Genomic DNA, 23192 nt, shown 5'->3' on the forward strand with positions numbered 1-23192 from the left:
ACCTGTAACACCATGCAGGTTTACCTTATGCAGCAGCCTCTTGTGCAGCACCATGTCAAAAGCCTTTTGGAAATCTAGGTACACCACATCTATGCAGTCCCCGTTGTCCACCTTGCTTGTAATGTCTTCATAGAATTCCAAGAGATTAGTTAAGCATGACCTGCCTTCATGAACCCATGCTGTATCTGCCCAAAGGGACAATTTTTATCTAGATGCCTTGCTATTTCTTTCTTGATAATAGGCTCAAGCATCTTCCCCACTACAGAAGTTAAGCTAACCAGTCTATAATTCCCCATCTTTTGTCTACCTGCCTTTCTAAACAAGAGCATCACATTTGCAGTTTTACAATCTGCTGGAACTGCCCCAGAGTCCAGTGAATTTTGGAAAATTACAAGTGCACTTGCTATTTCTCCCGCCATCTCTTTTAGTACCCTAAGATGCATTCCATCAGACTTGTCTATCGTTAGCTCCATTAGCTTGCCCAACACTACCTCTTCCATAATATTGATTGTTTCCATAATAATGATTGTAGTGAAGGCCCTCACCTACCTTTGTCTCTTTGACAATTACAGGCATGTTATTCATGTCTCCACTGTGAAGACCAACACAAAATATCTATTCAATGCCTTGGCTATTTCATCATATCCCATAACTAAATGCCCCTCTCATCCTCTAAAGGACCAATGTTTACTTTAGCCACTTTTTTTTATTTTATGTATTTATGGAAACTTTTTGCTATCGGTCTTTATATTCTGTGCTAGTTTTTATCTCAAGTTCTATCTTACTTTTCTTTATAGTTCTTTTTGTGGCTTTCTGTTGACCGTTAAAGTTTTCCCAATCTTCTTGTTTCCCAGTGATCTTGGCCACTTTGTATGCCTACTCTTTGAACTTGACAGCCTCCCTTATTTCCTTGGACATCCATGGCAGATTACGCCTTTTCTTACAGTCCTTCCTTTTCACTGGAGTACACTTTTGCTGAGAATTCTGAAAAATTGCTTTGAAAGTGCTCCACTGCTTGTCAACTGTCCCACCATAAAATCTTTGCTTCCGGTCTACTTTAGCCAAGTCCTCCCTCATCCTACTGTAGTCTCCCTTGTTTAAGCACAGGACCCTGGTATTGGACTTTATCTTCACACTCTTCATCTGTATTCTAGATTCAACCATACTATGATCGTTACTTCCAAGAGGATCCCTAACTATGAGGTCGTTAATTATTCCTGTCCCATTACACAGGACCAGATCTAGGAATAACTTGCTCCCTTCTCAGTTCCATTACATACTACTTGGGTTCTGACTCCATTTTACTCATCAGTTTAATTAATGCTGTCACCATGTGTTGTATGGTAAGTGAAATCTGTTGAAAGCCACTAGAAATTAGTGTAGCAGGCAAACAGACAAACAGAAGTAAAAATAGAGAAGAAAGAAAGATTAGAGCAGCATCTTTCTAAGCTTTCCAATAAACTAGAAACTTATTCTTGGCAGGCTGGAGAGTAGAAGTTTCCAGCCTTGATGAGAAGATTAGTAAATAGGATCCTAAATAGAGTCATATTGAAAATATTTCATAGAACATTAACAAATTCTCAAATCAGGTCCAGATTCAAGAATTTGCAAATATTGTCAGATTTTAACCATTATAATCTCTGTTTGGACAGGAAATTTTGTTTATTTAATTCTTAGAGAGGTCAAAGCTAAAAGAACAACAGCCTAGAACCAGTTCTGACATTTTATGTCATAAAAGAGTAGATCTTTGCTCTGCTATGTGCTTCAGTCCATGCCTTATAACTGACATTTGCTGCAATTTAATAAAAGGGTTGACTGTGTTAAAGAATTCCATTCAGGAAAATTTAGAAGGATGAACAACCCTATAACAGTAATTATCAGCTTTCTCCTGCAAATATTTTCACAGATATTCTGCAATTCCTAACCTTTGTTCTCTTAGAAGAGATTCTGCATGCATCTTGTTTTCTTTGCGCCACATTGACAATTCATTCTGCATGGAGTCCATGTCTTCCTGTATGTAGTCCATTATTTTTCCCAGAGGCAAGGCACTACGGCATAGGGTCTGAATGGATGTGCGTAGCTTCTCTATTTCCTTGGCCACAAGTTCCCTTTCCTTCTTTTTCGCTGTTTCAGAAATGATAGTTTTCTCCTGGAAAATAATTTTGCAGAAACATTACAAAACCTGCCTTCAACATTATTCCCAGTGATGTGAACTACTAACAAATTTAAAATTACGAAATGCAAAGAATCAAAAATAAGTAATATTCTTTTAAATTAAAGAGGATCACAACTAATAGTTTGCTTAATATTAGCCCCTAGGTTACAATATCAGGTGTCGCTGGTTTAGTACATCTATTCTTTCAATGTACAATATAATACAAAATGGGATAAGACAACTTGTAAGTTGGTTTTACAACACTTAATTGCTATGGAATTTTGATAACTATTATTTCTAATGTCACTCAGGATTTGCTAAGGAAGGAGCAAAAGGAACTGCAAAGGGGGTGCATGAGAAACTGAAAGCAAGGGGCAAAAGGGACCAAAAAATGTGGAGAAAAGGGGGAGAAGAAGGGGACTATGAAGGAATGGGGGAAAAAGGGATTGTAAAGGAAATGGGGCAAAAGGCTACAGGGTGGGGGAGGAGGATGAATCAGTAATTGGTGGTAATGGAGAAAGACTACAAGGTTGGGGTGGGTGAGGAAGAGACATTGCAAAAGGAGTTGGAGGTAGAAGAGGGACTGCAAAACAGGGGGATGAAGAGGGACTGCAAGGGGCTGGGGGGGGTGGAGATGAGGTGCAGAGAAACTGTAAAAGGGGGGGTGGGGAAGAGGGACTACGACTACTATAAAAAACACAAATAGGAACAGGCATCACCACTTGGCCCCCTCTAGTCCTTCTCCACCATTCAATAAGATTACGTCTGATCTACTCCAGGCCACAACTCCTCATGTGCCAGCTTATCATAGCTCTCAATTCACCAGTACTGCAAAAATCTATCTACTTCCTTTTTAAATACTTTCAGTAATTTAGCCTCCACAACTCTTTAGAGCAGTGAATTCTTTCACATCGCCCTTTCAAATGGGTGTTCCTTCATGACTATGTCCCCTAGTTCGAAGATCCCTCACTAATGGAAACAACTCGTCAACATTTACCCTCTCAAGCCTTCTCAGAATCTTGTATGTTTCAATGGAATCACTTTTTTTTTGTTCTAAACTCTAATGAATAAAGGCCTAGCTTGTTTAGCTGTTCTTGATAAGTCAATCCCTTCATCCCAGGAATCAGCCTAGTGAATCTCTTTTGAACTTCCTTCAATGTCAGTACAACCTTCCTTAAACACGAAGATCAAAAATGTACACAATACTCAAGGAGAGGTCTTACCAATGTCATGTACAAGTTGTAATAAACTCCTCTTTTTATACACTTCAACCACTCAGCAATAAATCTCTTAACTCCATTTGCCTTCTTAATTACTTGCTTCATCTATATGCTAACTTTGTGTTTCATGCACAAGAATACCCATGTTCCTTTGCGATGAACTTTTTTTGAGTTCCACTCTATTTAAATAGTGATCTGCCTTTTGATTTTTCCCATCAAAACGCATGAGCTCACACTTTCTGACATTAAACACCATCTGCCAAGTCTTTGCCCACTCTCTTAACCTATATATCCTTGCAGAATTCTTATGTCCTCATCACAACTTGCCTTCCCACTTGCATTGTCGGCAAATTTGATTTCATTATATTCTGCTCCCTCTTTTCCAAGTCATTGGTATAAACGGCAAATAATTGAAACACTAGGTCTGATCATTGTAGTACTCCACTAGTTACATCTTTCCAACCTGAAAAAGACCTTTTAACCCTGATTCTCTGTCTTCCGTATTTATCAATCATCAATCCATGCTTATATATTACTATCAATACTGTGAACGTTAATCTTCTGCAATAACCTTTTATGTGGCATCTTATCAAATGCGTTCTGGAAATCTAAATAATTACATCTACGGATTCCCTTTATTAACTCTGCACGTGACATCGTCAAAAAATTCTAGCAAATTTGTCAAACATGACTTCCCTTTCACAAGACCATGCTAACTTTGTTTAATTCTGTTAAGCTTTTCCAAATGTTCTACTAGGTTTCTTTAATAATGGATTCTACCATTTTCCCAACAACAGACAACCACTGTTAATTGGATAATTTAATACTAATGGTTTTATTTCAAAAAGATTTACATAATATGTATTCACATCTTAAAGCCTCTACCCATACATTGTCAGAGACAAACATGCTACTGTTCAGCTGTGATCCCATTTCTCCATGAAGAACATGTTTATAATTAGTCATAGACTTATATAGCATGGAGACAGACCCTTCATTCCAACTTGTCCACACCAACCAGACATCCCAATCTGACCTAGTCCCATTTGCCAGCATTTGGCCCACATCCCTTTAAACCCTATACACGTATTTATCCAGGTGCCTTTTAAATGTTGTAATTGTACCTGCCTCCACGATTTCCTCTGGCAGCTCGTTCCATACACACATCACCCTCTACTTGAAAAAGTTACCCCTCAGGTTCTTTTTTAAATCTTTCCCCGCTCACCTTAAACCTATGCCCTCTGGTTTTGGATTTCCCCACCGTAGAAAAAAGACCTTGGCTATTTACCCTATCCATGCTCCTCTCAACTTTATAAACCTCTATAAGATCACTCCTCAGCCTTAGATAATTAGAAAAATTCAAGACAATTGGGAAAAGTCAGCATTGCTTTGTGAAAAGGAAATCATGCTTAACCAATTTACTGGAGCTCTTTGAAGGACTACAATGCAGCGGGGTAATGGGGACCTCATTGATGAACTGTATTTGAATTTCCAGAAGACATTTGACAAGGTACCATATAAAAAGCTATTGAGCAAAGTAGAAGCACATGGTAGGGGATACCTTACGAGCATAGATATAGAAACACATCAATCTCTAACAGCCAGCCAATCTGTTTCAGACTGGCCGGATGTGATGAGTGGGGGACCTGCAGGGCTCTATGCTGGGGCCTTACTTTTGATAATTTATATCAATGACTTAGATTAAAGGATCAAAGGCATGGTGGTTAAACTTGCAAAGGCAAAGATAGGTGGGACAATATATTGTGAGGTTGCAGATGAATACAGTTAGATTGAGTGAGTGAACAAAGAGAAATCTGGCAAATTAAATAGAATATGGAAAAATGCAAAATTGTTCATTTTGGCAGGAGGAATAATAAAAGCAGAGCACTACTTATTTCAGTAACAACTGCAGAATTCCAAGATACAGAAGGATCTAGATGTTCTAATACACAAGTTACAAAATGTTACCTTGTAGGCACAGCAAATAATTGAGGAGAATAATGGAAACTATACTTTATTACAAGAGGAATTGAACACAATCAGGAAATTATGCCTCAATTATACAGAGCATTGGCAAGACCACATCTCAAATACCATGCAGTTTTGTCTTCCTTATTTAAGGAAGGATGAAAATGCATTGGAAGCCAAAAACAGTTCAGAGACAGTTTACTGGATTAGTTCCTGGAATCAGTGGGTTATCTTATGAGGAAAGGTTGGATAGATGGGGGTGTTTCCACTGGAATTTAAGAGTAAAGGATGATTTGATTGAAATATACAAGATCCTAAAACTGTCTTTATAAGGTGGACCTGGAAATGAAGTTTTCTTGTGGGTGGATCCTTAACTCCGACAAAACTGTTTTAAAATTAAATTTAAAATTTAGGAAAAGGAGATAAGGAAATTTAGGATAAGGAGAATATTTTTTTCTTAAATGGGTTATATAAGTTTGAAACTCTACTTCAGAACATATTAGACGTAGAAGAGTAAAAAATTGAATATAGAATAGAATCCCTAGAGTGTGGAAACAGGCCCAACAAATACACACTGACCTCCGAAGAGTAACCCATCCAGACATATTCCCCTACTACTCTACATTTACCCCAGACTAATGCACCTAACCTAAACATCCCTGAAAACTATGGGCAATTTAGCGTGGCCAATTCATCTAACCTGCACATCTTTGGATTGTGGGAGGAAACCAGAGCACCCAGAGGAAATCCACACAGACACGGGGAGAATGTGCAAACTCCACACAGTCATCCGGGGCGGGAATCAAACCCAGGTCCCTGGCACTGTGAGACAACAGTGCTGACCACTGAGCCACCATACTGCCCTTAATATTTTTAAGGTCGAGGAAATCAGAAGTTAGGAGTAGCTGAGAATACAGAATTCGAAACAGCTTCAAGTCTACCGTGACCTTAGTGAATGCGGAGTAGGCTCGAGACAGTCTGAATTTTACTCTTAATTCTTATGCTTATATGTCTATAACTAAATACGGAGTCTGTAACATTATGCGTCACATAAATATTCTTAGCAGAATTATTCTCCTCCCTTCATAATAGGAAGTTTAATCTCAGAAAGCACTGTAATCTTTTGTGGTGAATTTCTACACTGAGATGCACTACAGTTCATGTTCCCAGAAATGACAACATTAAAATGCAATTTACATTTTTAAACAAATGAAACCAAATGACATGGTCAGCATCAATTAGGTTACAATTTGCCTCAATGTAAAGTACACGTTCCAAGATATCTAATATGCTATTTTTAATAATTCAAATTGTATTACAGATAAACCTTAGTTGCACATTTTAACTCAATAGAAAACTACAATTTTTTGATGATGGTTCATCCATTTTTCACATTTCTTCCATAGTCAAGAACACATTTCATTTAATTATTCTGATATCAGACCCAAATCCAGAGAGACCACCATGTGATATTTTTTGTTACACCAATCAGTATCATCAATAAAATGTGAATAAGCAGATGACTAATATTTTGAGGCTTAGCCTGCCTCTCAGTGATGGCCTTTGCCAAGTCATGTCATTCTGTCATTCCTCCCTCCCCCTTTCCCCAACACCATTCCCTCGCCTTGGCCGTTTCCTACTCAAGCTCTGTACTATTTATACAGCTGTGTTTGTTGGCCCCAGGGAGACCTGCCAAGTGCACCCGGTGCTAAAGTTGCCTCCTGCCCATTACCACACTAAGACACACACATTTCCATCAAGAAATGAAACAAACAGCAGTGCAGACAGTATCCAGACTGAAGTTTATTCGCTTGCCATCAATTTTATAAGCAATTCAGTGACACGCTATTTCTTTCCTCATTTTTATACAAATATGTGGGATCGCCATGAAGCTATTAACATGTACGGGGAGTACGTGGGTGGCTTTCTGTAGTGAATTCCAACGACAGACACCCATAAAAATAAATCACAGTACATCTCTTTCTTATAACAAGGGAATAGAAATAGTTCAGACCATTTATTCTCAGTCTATACCGCCTCCTTAAACCACCACTGTCCTGTCTGGACAGCAATAACTCAACCATTTATAGGTTCTCACCATGGCCTACAAATTCTGGGTTCCAATATTTTTATTATCTTTCAAGAGGCACCAAGAAAAATATTTATGTTCAATGCAGCAGAAACAGTCCAATTTCCCCCATTACCTCATTCAATGAGAAAAACACTGTTCCCAGAGGTGGCAGGTGGCTAACAGACAACTTTTCTTTTAGAAAAAGCTTCTAAGTGCCCCAATTTGCTTAATATGAACATATCCAGAATATTTGATTTTTAAAAATGAAACAAAATAGTCAGATGTTAAAAGCTCAGTGGGGAGCTGAAGATCAGACATGCTGATTTTAAATATTTTCATACAAATTTGTCTTTGACAATTTTGCAAAATGTTTTTCCATTAAAGTTCTTTCAGATAAGTATTGCAGTATTATTGCAATTTCTAGATAATTCAATTACTAAAACTCTTGTCCTACTTCCAAACCAACTGAAAATATTGTACCAGTCAATCAGCTATTCAGACTAACTACCATTAAAAGCACCAACCCAAACGTATCACTTGGTGATGCAAACTGCTGACACACATTAATTGATGAGAGAAAAATTATAGCCTTAATAATTGTACAGCCTTGAAAATCCTTTTGTTACCTTTAAGCACAAGCAGAAACGTTAAAAATAGGAAAGACGTAAGAAGTGGCAATGAATAAGGAACTTCACATCTTATGTTCATAATTCTGGATGTTAATACACTGCAGTATAGATGAATGTGAAGGTACCAATTCCAAACTGACAATAAAATTATACAACTTACATTTCTGCACATTGATCTGAATTAGCTGCTCATCACGTAGCACTACATTTGTTTTATTTTCCTCCAAATGATAAACAGGTTGAATGAGTTCTTTCCACTAGCAACATGGGTTCAGGTATCAATTCAGGTATTCTCATCTCAATTTTCACCAGAGATCCACAACTCTGTGTAAACTGGGAATTCAGTTCTGACAAGCTAAAAAGCATGATTTATTTCAGAACTTGCAAGATCACACTGCTGAAAAGGAGGGAAACTTCTAAGGCTGGACATAAGCCAGAGAAAAAGGACTTTCATCTTTACACAGCCCGTAGAATATCTGAGCTAGAATAACCTGATGGTCACACCTGGTGGAAGAGTTTTCAGTTTCCCAGTATTGAAATTCTTCACCTTGAGATTTTTTTTTCATCAAATCATTGATACTCAGAAAAAAGCCAAAATGAACACAGCCCCTTAGAGCTTTAGAAATAATAATGGGAACCCAGAAATGGCAGAAAAGTTGGATTAATACTTTATATCAGTCTTCACAGTAGAAGACACTAATAGCATTTCAAAATTACAAACTAATTAAGGGGCAAAAGGAGAGGAAATAAATATAATAATCATCAATAGAGAAAACATGCTAGGGAAACTAATGGGGCTAAAGACTGATGGGAAATGATACATTGTAGGATATTAAAGGTAAGTAGCTACAAAGATAGTGGATGCACTTGTAGGAATCTTCCAGGAATCCTTAGGTTCCAGAATACTGTAGTCCCAAAAGACTGTTGCATTTGCAGTTTTCCATTGTTATTTATAAAGGGAAGGAGACTAAAATCAGGTAACTACAGGCCCCTTTGGCTTAACATCTGTTATTGGGAAAATGTTACAGACTCTAATAAAAGTTGTAATAACAGAATATTTAGAAGCACATAATATGAACAAGCAATCAATGAGTCAGAATGGCTTCATGAAGGGAAAACCATGCCAATCAACTTTACTGGAACTCTTTGTGAGGTTGTAAGAAGCAGAATAAAGAGGAAGCAATGCCTTTCAGAAGGCATTTGGTAAAGCAACACACTATATGTATATAAATAATACAAAACCCATGATGTTGGAGGTAGAATATTATCATTCAGAGAGGATTGGCTAACCAATAGAAGAAAAAGTGAGATTAGGGTGGCATTTTCAGGCAACTGCAACTAGTGCAGTGCCAGAGGGATCAGGGCTAAGGCCACAATTATTTACAATATATATTAATAACTTGAATGCAGAAAGTAAATGTACTACAGTCAAGTCTGCAGATGACACACAAATAGGTGAAACACAAGTGGTGAGGATGACATGAGTTTTCAGAACGATATAGACATGTTAAACAAGTGGGTCAAAACTTGTCAGATGGAATATAATGCAGGAAAAATGGGAGGTTATTTATACACTTTAGCATAAAGGTCTGAATATTAACTAAATGGAGAAAGACTGCTGGATGCTACAGCACAGAAGGATCTGGGAGTCCTCATCCATGAATCATAATTTTGCATCCAAATTCAGCAGGTAATAGGGCAGGCAAATGGAATGTTGGCTGTTATTTCAAAGGAAATGGAGCATGAGAGGTTTTGCTAAAACTATACATTGCACTAATCAGACCACAGTTGGAATACTGTGAACAGTTTTGGTCTCCTTATTTAAGGGGCATTAGAGGCAGTCCAGAGAAGGTTCACTAGGCTGGTAACAGGTATGGAGGAGTGATTGTTTTACAAGGATTTTGAACATGTTGGGCCTATAATGAATGGAATTTAGAAGAATGAGAGGCAACATTGTTGCAAAATAAAAGATTTTGAGGACAGTTGAGAGGGGTAATGCAGAAAGGTTGATTCCTTTTGTGGGAGAGTCTAGGACTGGAGGGCATTATCTAAGAATAAAAGTTTGCATATTTAAGAGAGGAGGAATTTCTCCCATGTAGATGCTCCAGTCAAGACGGCACAACAATGCCTCTCCTTCCTCAGGAGGCTAAAAGGAAATTAGTCATATCCATAAGAACCCTCACCAACTTACAAGATGCACCATAGAAAGCATTCTACCTGGATGCATCACAGCTTAGCAACTGCTCGACCCAGGACAATAAGGAATTACATAGAAAGTTGTCAACACAGCCCAGGCCATCACGCAAGCCAACCGCCCATTCCTAGAGTCATGTACACTTCTCGTTGCCACGGAAGGGCAGCCAACATTATCAAAGACCCCTCCCACCCTGGCTCTACTCTCTTCCATCAGACAGAAGATACAGAAGCTTAAATACATGAACCAACAGGTTCAAGAACAGTTTCTTTCCCCATTGTTAGACTGCTGAATAGACCTCTCTAATTTCAAATCTCATGTTGATCTTGCTTTTGTGCACCTCTTGTGCAGCCATTACCTTGTATGCCTCACTCTATCAAAACACCCTATGATCTATTTCTCCTTGAAATTATGATTTGCCTGTACTGCCCACAAAACAAAACTTCTCACTGTACAGGGGAACCTCGATTATCTAAATGAGATGGGCAGGCACTATTTCATTCGGATTATCGATTTTTTGGTTAATCGATTAAATGCCCTTTCCTCTGGGGCTCAGAGTTTTTAAAGTCTGCTCCTCGTTCAGGAGGCAGGATCAGCACACTGCGTGTGAGGGCCCGCCCCCATCCAACCTTGCCCCCTGCTCCAAGACTGTCCCCCCACCCCCAACTCCGCCAACACTGCCCCCGGCCCACACCGCCCCCTGCACCCAAACCTGCCAACACCATCCCCAATCCCGTCCTCGCTCCTGTGCAACACCCCAATGCCCCCAACTCTGTCAACACCACCACCCCCGTCCGCCCCCCAACCCCATACACACCTGGAGAGAGAGAGAGAGAGAGAGAGAAGAGGAGGTCAGTCATTTGGAGACGGTGCCTGTTTAATCACTTAAACAAAAGACGCAATCACTGTTGGAACCACGTCTTTGATGCAACGTTTCCATCGAGACCTAGAGATTACCTTCGGATCATCTGATTTTCGGATAATTGGTATTCGGATAATTGAGATTCCTCTGTATTTAGTTAAATATGACGACAATAAATCAAACCAAATCAAATCTTCTCTCAGAGGGTAGTGAATCAGTGGATTTTTTATATAACCATAGATGGCTGTTGAAGTTGGGCTGTTAAGTATATTCAACATGAGATTAAAAATATATGTCTATCAGTAACGGCATCAAGGGTTATGGAGAAAAAGCAGAAAAGTGGAGTTCAGGATTATCAGATCAGCCAGGATTTCACTGAGCAGAAGCAATAAGCTGAATGGCCTATTTCTGCTCCTACGTCTTATGGTCATTAAGAAAGAAAGAAAGAAACAAAGCACTCAGTAAATTAGTCATTGGCAACTAAATTATGGACCTTTACCAATTGATGCTGACATATGATCAATTAATACAAATTTAAAACCTGGACAAATTATGCAGCAAAGGGAATCTGCTGAAACTCCAGATTTCTATGTAAAGGAGTAAAAGGCACCAAGATTAAGTAGCAAGAAGACAAACTTGACTGTGGGTATTGTAGCCAAATTTGCTGATCATGCATATGTGGAAAAGCAAATTGTTAGGAGAAAAGAAGAGAGTCTGCGAAGTAATAAAGAGAGATGAAGTGAATGGACAAGAATTTGATAGATGGAGTTATCCATTCTGGCAGGAAGATCAAAAAAGCAGAATGTTATTTAAATGCTGTAGTACAAATAAATCAGACAGTTTTTGTATACAAAGTCATAAAAACTAGCATATAAGTATAGCAAGTAATTAAGGAGGCAATGGATTTTTGCAAAAGGAATGGATTATGAAAGTAGGGAAACCCTGTTGCAATTTTGCAGTGCGTTAAGACTGCACCTAGAATATTGTATGCTGTTTTGGTTCTTTATTTCAAGAGAGATGTTTTTGCATTGGAAGCAGTTCACAGAAGGTTAATTTGGCTGATTCCCGATATGAACAGATTGTTTCATGAGGAAAGGTTCAGCAAGCTGGCCGAATGTTCACTGGAGTTCAGAAAAATGAAGGATAATTGTATGAAAACACAGAAGATTTGTGTAGCATTCACAGTGTAGTTGCAGAGAGCATGTTTTCCCTCAGGGGAGAATCTAGAACTAGGGTTGCAATTTAAAAAGAGTGTCCCATTTAAAATTAAGACAAGGAGGAATTTCTTCTCTCAAAGAAATGTTAAATCTTAGAATCCTCTACTGAACATCCTCCAGTGAACATTGGAGGCTGAGTCATTGAACATATTCAAGGCTGAATTAGATGGATATTTGATCTCGAGTGAGTTAAGGATTATGAAGCAGGGAAGTAGCGTTGAGGCCACAATCAGAACAGCCATCTTTATGAATGGCAGTGCAAACTCAAGGAGACAAAGGTCCAGGCTACTCATATTTTTTGTTCCTATTGAAAACTCTCAATAGTTGAGCTCTGAATGTTCAAAACATCCTTCCCTGCTTTAGCTTAGTTACTTAATAACCTAGCAAGGCTAACAGTAATTAATGCTACACTACAGTGCTTGTTACTTTCAGTCCAATTACCATTTTATGTGATGCAACTAATGTGGAAATACACACAAAGTAGCATTTGTTGTTATGGTTAATAAGCATTGCATATAAAAGGGTTAAGGAGGGTCTCCACACTGGCATGTTCATTAACCAGCTACAAATTGTAATTATGTTTATTTGGTCTTCAAGAAACCTTCAAGCGTAATTTTACACATAGAAATGTCATATTAAGACGTGTAGACTAAAGCATTTTCCGCAGCAATGTGAAAGCTACAATGAGAATGTAGTTTATGATAATATATTAAGTGTTTGAGTCACATTTTTTTTAAAAAATCATTCTTTAATTTAATATTGATTAGTTACACCAGGAAATAAGTTCCTTCAAATTTATAATGTCTAAATTTGTATCATAAAATACAAAGAACACATATGGCTATTACTTCCATGAAGTCATTTACTATATTTGGAGTTATAGATATCAAAAAAACTTTGGAAATTAATTTTAGTATCTGTTAATTATACAGTCACAGATGAGAAGGCCTGCATAAGCATGCAAATCACGTAGAAGTGGTCAGAATGTTTTGGATATCTTTTATTACAATATTTGCCATCCATAACACAGTTCGAAAGAACTAGTTATAACCATCAAAAAGCACCTGCAGCACTACATGCTGGGTATACACATAATTTTTGTGGGTAATTTATTGTCTCTGCCTCTTATTTTATTTATTAAAATGTTACAATCACACAGAAATTGTAAGAACACAATTAATATAAGAAGTAGGAACAATGGGTCATTTGGCCCCTTAAGCCTGTTCTGCCACTTAAGACCATGGCTGATCTGTCTCAAGCCTCAATTCCTCTTTTATGGCAGCTCCTCATAGCTCTCAACTCTGCAATGTATCAAAAAAGTATCTGTGTCCACTTTAAGTACTTTCAATGACCGAGACTCCACATCTTTGGGTCAGAGATTCCAGACATTCATTACCCACACAGAGAAGAAATACCTTCATCTTTGAGTTTTAAGTGTGTGCCCCCTTAGTCAAGATACTCTCACTGGTGAACAAAATCTTCTCAATATTGACTCTGTCAACCCCATCATTGTATGTGTCAATAAGATCCATAGAGTAAACAGCCTGTAGAATTAACAATCAGAAAGTAGTACAGGACAAAACATTATATAATTTCAAGAAGGAATTGAAGCACTTGGGACTAAAGGGGGTCAAAGGATAAGGAGAAAAAGCAGAAGAGGCTATGGAGTTGGATTATCAGCCATGATCATTATGAATGGTGGAGCACGTTCAAAATGCCGAATGCCTACAGCCAAGTCATATTCTGTGTTTTTATCTCCCTCATTCTTCTAAACTCTATTGAATAAAAGCCTAACCTGCATTGGTTTGGCTTGCTATCACTGTGTCATAACACCAACCAGAAAAACATTTATTAATGGCAACTGCCTTCTATGGGTTAACCAATTCTCAAATCATATTAATAATTAATTAAATAATAATTAATAATACTTATGCTATGCAATAACCTTTTATGTGGCACTTTACTGAATGTCATGTTGTGCCTCTGTCTCATCTGTGGGGTTACTACTGCAAGTGGTTTAAGTACTATAATCAAAGCATAAGTAAACAAATAACTTTCTACCATGCACACCATTGCCAAATTGCATGATGGCAATTAAACTCAACTTGCTCTAGATTTTTGCATGCTAGCAGAGTCGATGTGCTTTCAACCAATTCACTTTTTCTAAATTTAATGGCAATCCCAATTTCTTATTTATGCTTAGTCACACTAGAGAGTCGGCCTCAATTTTTCAGCTTATAAATGTATGTTTAGGAGTAAATTTGCCTTATAAGTTGGCAAATGGCATCAAGTAGGTGATAGATACAGTGCTGCCAAAAAGATGTGCAAAAGCTTAAGGCATGCTCACAAACAGTAAACTGCAAATGGTGACTGATGAACGAAATTGTTTTAGTTTTCAAAATGGTAATCACTGATTGTGTATAAATTGGTTTTTGGAAGCTTCAAAGATCAACTAACATGTTGCAATCTTTCCATCTTTTACAAATATTATAGGTCAACAATATCAGAAATTGCATGAAGATCTCACAAAGTAGTACTGCCTGCCTCCATATTAGAAAATCATTACATGACCAGGGAATAGGTTGAAACATTTGTATTGATTACTAGTTTGGTTTTAAAGTAGCTCTTCGGAAATATTTTCACAAATACTAGTTCAGAAGAACATAAACAAGGCTTCTCAATTTATTAGATTTTCCAAGTACTAGAATGACATTGTGTCCATTTTAAATCTTTTACTAGTATTACATTTCTTCATCCGTTGTTGGGAGGGAGTGGAGGAGGGAACGTAAGCACTTATTGGTGAAAGATGTGAGCAGTAATAATGTAATGTTAGGGTTGGCTTTTGGTGATAAAAAATGTTAAAAGTGATTAAGCATTGGACCACGGACTGCCAGGTGACATGCTGCTTTCATGATGTGGAGGAGGCGGTGTTGGACTGGGGTGGACAAAGTTAAAAATCACACAGGTTATAGTCCAAAAGGTTTATTTGGAAGCACTAGCTTTTGGAGCACTGCTCCTTCGTCAGGTGGCTGTGGAGTATAAAATAAGACATAGAATTTATAGCAGAAGATTACACTGTCATACACAGTGATATATTGAACAAACCTGGATTGTTAAGTTTTTCATCTTTTAGAATGGGTTGCAGGTTTTGGTTCATTAATATGTAAATCCCAGAACATTTTTGAAGTCACTTTCTCAAGATAACTTAGTTTTATAACAAAAAGGTGACATCTCAGCTCAGACAATGCATTCAAGTTGTGAGATCAGAGTCCCTCCGTATCTTAAAAAAAGTTCTGGGATTTACATATTAAATGAACAAAAACCTGCAACCCATTGTAAAAGATGAAAGACTTAACAACAATCTAGGTTTGTTCAATACAGTGTTTATCATTGTATGGCACTGTAATCTTTTGCTACAAATTCTGTCTCTTATGATCTTATACTCCACAACCACCTGAAGGAGCAGTGCTTTGAAAGCTAGTGATTCCAAATAATCCTGTTGGACTATAATATGGTGTTAAAAGCAAAATACTGCGGTTGCTGGAATCTGAAACCAAAACATTTTGAGTATAACTGACCCTTTGTCAAAACTAAAAAAAGGGAGAAATAGGGAGTGCACTGTCATTATCACCTCTTTATTGCTACCTTTGCTTCTGGAGCTTCAGCTCACCTTCTCTCAGCCTAGTATAAATACCTTCCTATTTCTCCCTTTTCTTCAGCTTTGACAAAGGGTCAGTTAGACTTGAAATGTCAGCTCTTTTCTCTCCTTACAGATGCTGCTAGACCTGCTGAGATTTTCCAGTATTTTCTCTTTTGGTTTCATAATCTGGTGTTGTATGATTTTTAACATGCTCCTTTCAGTCACAGGTGATGACTGAGGAAGATATCAATAAGAAAACTCACATTTAAGGTCTGCAACTCTTTAGCTTAAAGGGTTTTAGTTAATTGCATCTAATAAGACGTGTTTTTTTTAGAAAGGTGCAAAAAAATAGCTTATAGTTTTGAAGGATCTGGTTACAAATTAATTACGTGTACTTCCATTTGCTCTTGCCTCTGTCAAATAGAGAGTTCTACCCTGTGGTGCATCTAAAGAAATAATTGCACAGAATTCAAAAAATGCGATTCGTAAAAGCAAATGAAATCTTCAATCTCTAAGTCAGGATGATCAGCAATGACTCTTTACTGAGAGGATATCAACACATGCATTAACATTTGTGGTTATAAGTGTTTTTTAATTTACAAAATGAAATCCACAAATTAAGTGCAAACCTATAGCGATTTACAATTCCTGAACATTATGTGAAAGTACGCAATGGGAAACAAAACATTTGCATTTTGTACAATCGAATAAATCATTTAATTCAATTTGATCATAATTAAAATGAGATTTATGAAAGACAACTACTATATACATAGATAATATTTGTAACCTATTACTATTTTTATATATATAATTTTGTGTAATGGTAATGCAGATGTAAAAAGTTGCATAATTGCACTACACTTTCTTGCTACTGCAGTGAAAAGAGGTGCAATTTGTCAGAAATTTTAAACTGAAGTCCCATGTTCAGATAGAAGTAAAATATCCCATCGTTCTATATAAAAAGTGCAGGAGTGTTCTGGTATTATGGGCAGGATTTACTGCTATATAAATACATATAAAAGTGCCCTTTTGTCTTCTCCCACTAACCCTTCCCAAATAAGTTAGTTTAACAGTATACCATTATGTAGGATTAACACCAGGCTAACAATGCAAGAATTCCCTCAGCATCTGACACACAATACAACACAATCTTTTCCAACCTTGATGTGCACACACACATCTGAATTATACTCCTTGTACACAAATTGTACTTGAAAGCCAGAATGACCACTGAACATGTACATTGTGATATCCTGCTTCACAAGAACACAGAGCACCAAATATGATCTCAGCCAATACTATGGCCCAACTTTTTTCTCATTTACAACACAGTCATCCAGGTAGTTCACACCATAACAACAGTTTCAATACCATTAAATATTTAGAGACTAATTTATTTAATCAGCTTACTTACATTCTTCTAAAATGGAGCTCATCAGGACAGACAACACTTGGTCAGTAAATGCATGAGTCTCTGTCATTAGTCCATTTTCCTCTAAATTGAGTACTCCACAATTGGATTCATAAGTTTTGACATTTAGACAAGTTAAGGTGCTCATTAGTTCCTTGGGAAGTGTTATAGGCACATTGTGAATTGCTTTTTTATTGCTACTATTAATAAAATTGCATTTTAAACCTCCACTCGCCAGTTTCCATTAACAGGTAATAAATTAAGAAAATAAAGCATTTCTGTTTTTTATTTGAAGAGAAGAAAACCTAGCCTAGGCTATCATTTTTTTTAAGTTTATCAATGTCAACATATAGTATATTACTAGGAAACTCTAGGGTTGTAGATGCAAATCCAGATTTCTTTTACAAAATATTGTCTAGAATGTTTTATACACGTTTCTCTCCCAATTGCAACCAAGTGAGAAACTGAATTGAGATACAGAATATTTCAAGCAGAATTGAGAAACACAGATTTAGGTTTCTTTTGTTTAGAGAAAGGGCCATGATACCATTATATTGTAGCAGACTAATTTTATTCAATTACATTTTACATTGGATCCATTCAAATCAGGAAGGAAACAATTACAGCTGCCTTCAGCTGACTACACAAAATAACTCCTCCAAATTCTCTGAGAGTGTAATGATCTTAATGAGGACCAGTTGTTCCCAGTCACTGATCTGCTAAACTTCGTTTTACAACTTATTTAAAGCAGAGCAGTCTCACCTCTGACCAATGCACTTGTAAATGTTTCCCTGTTAAACTTCTGTTTGCTTGGGTCACAATTTTCAATACTAGAAGATTAACCCAGAGCAGGTGAATGGAGTCTACTCAATTTAGGCAAACAACCAACTACTGAATGTTGCAGCTGTATTACATTCATAAGGTAAAAAATTATTGTTTATTCACAGTGAGATTATTTCTCACCATTATAAATAAAAAGTGAAATTATCCAAAATATGAACACTGATAATATATTTGGAGCATTAGGTAGAACAGAAAATAAGTGATTTAAAATGATAATGAGAAGAAAGGAATTAAAGCAACAATTACGCGCATTAACTTTGTGATTCTCAGAACTTTTCACATTCTTCATTAATTCAGCATCCTTACCCTGCTCAGAATTTGGTAATTGCCAAATGTCAGTTTTTAAAATAGAAAAATGATTCATCAATATTAATCTTTAAAAAACATACAGAAGTATTAAAAAGGACAAGCTCATTCTACTCCATTTCCCAAGTTTTGGGAGTGGACAAAAAACTGCCAATCTTAGAAAAACTTTTGAGAAATTCCTCTCAGACCCCTAAAAACAATCAAGTAAGTTCCAGGTCTTAAAACCATGAAGGAATGCATTAGTAATCGAACCCCACTGTTCCACTCATTACATCATTCATATCAATGTGTTGATTCAATTAGCAAAATGGAAAATTGCTTCTCTTTTGTTCTATTAACCAGAATGAGAGACTTACATGAGCTCAAACTATCTGTTTATTAGAACATAAAACATATTCTTAAAATAAATGGCACACACTGGTAAATATCTAAGTTTGAAAATAAATCTCGGAGTAGAACTATATCCTCTTAATCGCAACATACACAGGTACAACACAAAAGATAACCGTCTCTGTAGAAATGATTTGGAGATGCCGGTATTGGACTGGGGTGTATAAAGTTAAAAATCACACAACACCTGGTTATAGTCCAACAGGTTTATTTGGAAGCACTAGTTTTCAGAACGCTGCTCCTTCATCAGGTGATTGTGGAGAATAAGATTGTAAGACACAGAATTTATAGCAAAAGGTTACATTATGATGTAACTGAAATTATATATTGAAAAATACATGATTGTTTGTTACGTCTCTCTTCTTTTAGAATGATCATGTTGGTATCAGTTCTTTCATATGTAAATCGTGAAATGTTTTTTTAAAAAAGTTACATTCTCAAGTGCACTTTAACAACTGGTGTCATGTCGGCCCAGATAAGGTATTGAAGATGTCAACTCCCTGTGAGGCTGTCTGTGCCACAATGGTCAAACTGATTCGAATCTAAAAAATAACAGATTTTCAGAATCTTACATGGATTCATGCAGTTTTTGAACAAAGTAAAATGTAATTCTGCAAGAACAAATTCATCCCACAAACTTTTGTTTGTGTGTGTGTGTGGGTGGGTGGGGGGAAATGAGTGTCTGTGAGAGTGTAAAGAACTTTAAGTCTGTGAGACGGTGTGTGTGGGAGTGTATGTATGAGTGTATGAGAGAGGGTGTGTGTGTGTCTCTGCATGTATAGTGCAATGGGGTCATCTGTAGTGTGACATGAACCCAAAGTCCCAGTTGAGGCCATTCCCCTGGGTACTAAACTTGGCTATCAGCCTCTGCTCGGCCACTTTTCATTGTTGCCTGTCCCAAAGTCCGCCTTGGAAGAGGGTCACCCGAAGGTCCAAGGTCGAATGTCCCGGACCTCTTAAGTGTTTTCCAACTGGGAGGGAACACTTCTGGCTGTTGATTGCTCTGCGGCGTCCATTCAGCCATTGCAGTACCTCTGTTTGGTCTCGCCAATGTACCATGCCTCAAAGCATCCTTGTCTGCGGGCATATGAGATAGACAACATGGGCTGAGTCACATAAGTACCTGCCACATACATAATGGGAGGTGTCTCCATGCATAAAGGTGGTATCCGTGTCACAATTCTGACACATCTTGCAGTGCCCACTGTGACAAGCTTGTATGGTATTGTCCTGAAAGCCGGACAATTTGCTATGAACAAACGATCTGTTTGAGGTTCGGTGGCTGTTTAAAAGGCGAGAAGGTGTGGGGAAGGTCTTGATGAGGTGCTCATCCTCAATGATAATGTGTTGCAGGCCGCAAAGAACAGGGTATAGTTTTTCGGCTCCTTGGAAGTACTGGACAACGAAGGTTACCCTGTCGATTGCACCTCATGTCTGTCTCCTGAGGAGGTCATTACGGTTCCTCAGACCTTTGGGTGACCGTCCTTCAAGGTGGACTTCGGGACAGGCAACAACGAAAAGTGGCAGAGCAGAGGCAGATAGCCAAGTTCGGTACCCATGGAAATGGCCTCAACTGAAACCTTGGGTTCACGTCACACTATAGGTGACCCCATTGCACCATGTGCGCGCGCGTGCACACACACGCACGCACACACACACACACACACACACACACACACACTTAAACCCCTTTACACACACATACACACACCCTCTCACAGACACTCATAACATCCCGCCACATGCACACATACACGTGTATGTTTGTGGGGTGAATTTGTACTTGCAGAATTACATTTTACTTTGCTCAAAACTGCATGAATCTGAAAATCTGTCTTTTAGATTAGAATCAGTCATAGAGTCGTAGAGATGTACAGCATGGAAACAGACCCTTCAGTCCAATTTGTCCATGCCAACCAGATATCCCAATCCAAGCTAGTCCCACCTGCCAGCACCTGGCCCATATCCCTCCAAACCCTTCCCAATCCTATACCCATCCAGATGCCTTTTAAATGTTGCAATTGTACTAGCCTCTACCCCTTCCTCTGGCAGCTCATTCCATACACATACCACCCTCTGAGTGAAAATGCTGCCCCTTAGGTCTTTTTTATATCTTTTCCCTCTCATCCTAAACCTATGTCCTCTAGTACTGGACTCCCACACTCAAGGGAAGAGACTTTGTCTATTTACCCTATCCATGCCCACCATGATTTTATAAAACTCTATAAGGTCACCCATCAGCCTCCAACGCTCCAGGGAAAACAGCCCCAGCCTATTCAACCTCTCTGAGCATTGTGGCACAGACAGCTTCATAGGGAGTTAACACCTTCAATACCTTACCTGGACCGACATGACACCAATTGTTAAAGTGCACTTCAGAACGTAACTTTTAAAAAAAGGTTTTGTGATTTACATAGGAAAGAACAGATACCAACATGGTCATTTAAAAGATGAGAGACTTAACAAACAATCGGGTCTTTTTCAATATATGATTTCAGTTACATCACACTGTAAACTTTTGCTATAAATTCTGTGTCTTACAGTCTTATTCTCCACAATCACCTGATGAAGAAGCAGCGCTCCGAAAGCTAGTGCTTCCAAATAAACCTGTTGGGCTATAACCAGGTGTTGTGATTTTTAACTCTGTAGAGATGATGCTTAAGAAAAAGGGCAGAAGGAAAACCACTTACGTGCAAGGATTTGAAATAAAAGATGAGATTTGATGATTTCACACTGTCCTAGGGCTTCTTGTCAACCAAGTCGAATTGCTGGCAACTGAAGACATCTTCAGTTCAGACTAAAGTCAAGAGGGATCAATATCTTTCAAAAATGGCCACAATACTTTTTTACAAGGAGTCAGAAAACCTGATATTTGGAAACTTTATTGGATGCTCAGAGACTTCTGCAGAGAGAGAAAGAGATTTGTAGCTTCTGGCATTTCTTCCTTACTGACAACGTTGGTTTTGATGTGGAGGTGCTGGTGTTAGACTGGGATGGACAAAGTCAAGAACCACACGACACCGGGTTATAGTCCAACAGGTTTATTTGAAACTACAAGCTTTCGGAGCCCCCGTTCCTTCCTTGGGCAGCTAGAGAGAGAGAATACTTTGGACACAGAACTTATAGCAAAAGATCAAAGGGTTTACAACTTATGGGAAGGTGTGTTCAATACACTTGCATAAGATGTATGACTCTTTGATATTTTACTATAAATTCTGTGTCCGATGTATTATTTCTTACTAGTTGCCTGAGGAAGATTGGGGGGGGGGGGGGCTCTGAAAGCTTGCGGTTTCAAATAAACCTGTTGGACTCCAGGATTAGAGAGAATGAGCTATAAGGAGGGCTAGAAAAACTCAGGTTGTTTTCTCTGGAGCAGTGAGGGTCTGTTAAATTATGAAATGAATAGATAGGATCAACAGTCAGAATCTTTTTCCCAGAGTTGAAATATATAAAACTAAGGGGAGAGGGGGCAAGTTTAAAGGAGCTGTGTTATGAAGATGTGGGTGTACTGTACCTTTAAGAGAGTTAAAAGCAACAGAACTACCTGATAGAACCAAGTGTTTTGAAAATAAAAAGTAACATTTGGTGGAACAACTTGATTAGCTGGTTGCCTGGAAACAACAAAATAGATTCAAAGTAGGCCAATCCATTTAAATTATACCCCCCAAAAAACAAACTCCAATCCAGTATGAATTTAGTATATTGACAATCTTAAACGCCAATGACATAATCTGATGTTTGGGGGGGGAGGTGGTATAAGACCGGTGAAAATTGAACAGTCGAGAGGAGAACTGCCAAGCCAATGACATCTACACACTGCTCAGAAAATAGCTTTCTTAAAAGGTACCTTTATTGATCAGTAACCTGTGAAGCAGGATCCCCAAGGAGAAGAAAAGACTGAAATACCAAGAAGAATGAAAGCTGCCTGATTTTGAGATAAGACGTTTTGTTTTGTAAATTGTAATCGGGAGTTTTATCGGACGAATATTATAGAAGGAAAGGTAAAAGAAAGCTTAGAGTAAGGACTTGTAAGTAGTTGCTAGTTAATTATTCTCTGTTATAATTTAAGAAATAAAGTTGTTAATTTTTACCTTAAATAGTATTTGGCCACCCAAATTTTAACAGATTACTGCGCGGGATAAATCTTTTCTGTGTTGCTGGTTTTAAATTAAGTAGGAGGGTTTACCTCGTGTTGTATTGTTGTGAGGGGCAAGTCTTTTTGCACAGAATGGTAGGAGTCTGGAATATTCACCAGGGATGGTTGTGGAGGCAGATGCGATAGG

The 23192-nt window shown here is 38.0% G+C and overlaps 1 protein-coding gene across 5 annotated transcripts in view; it reads right to left on the reverse strand.

Moving 5' to 3' along the window:
• The window catches only part of traf3ip1 (TNF receptor-associated factor 3 interacting protein 1), a 168280-nt gene that overhangs the window by 7511 nt on the left and 137577 nt on the right, over positions 1–23192 (reverse strand). For all 5 annotated transcript variants that reach the window (XM_043693118.1, XM_043693122.1, XM_043693120.1 and 2 more), the window contains one exon: positions 1926–2149. In XM_043693118.1, the coding sequence (XP_043549053.1) occupies positions 1926–2149 (224 nt within the window). The remainder of the gene's footprint in view (positions 1–1925; positions 2150–23192) is intronic.

Source organism: Chiloscyllium plagiosum, chromosome 7 (assembly GCF_004010195.1).
Source record: "Chiloscyllium plagiosum isolate BGI_BamShark_2017 chromosome 7, ASM401019v2, whole genome shotgun sequence".
Classification (NCBI taxonomy): domain Eukaryota; kingdom Metazoa; phylum Chordata; class Chondrichthyes; order Orectolobiformes; family Hemiscylliidae; genus Chiloscyllium; species Chiloscyllium plagiosum.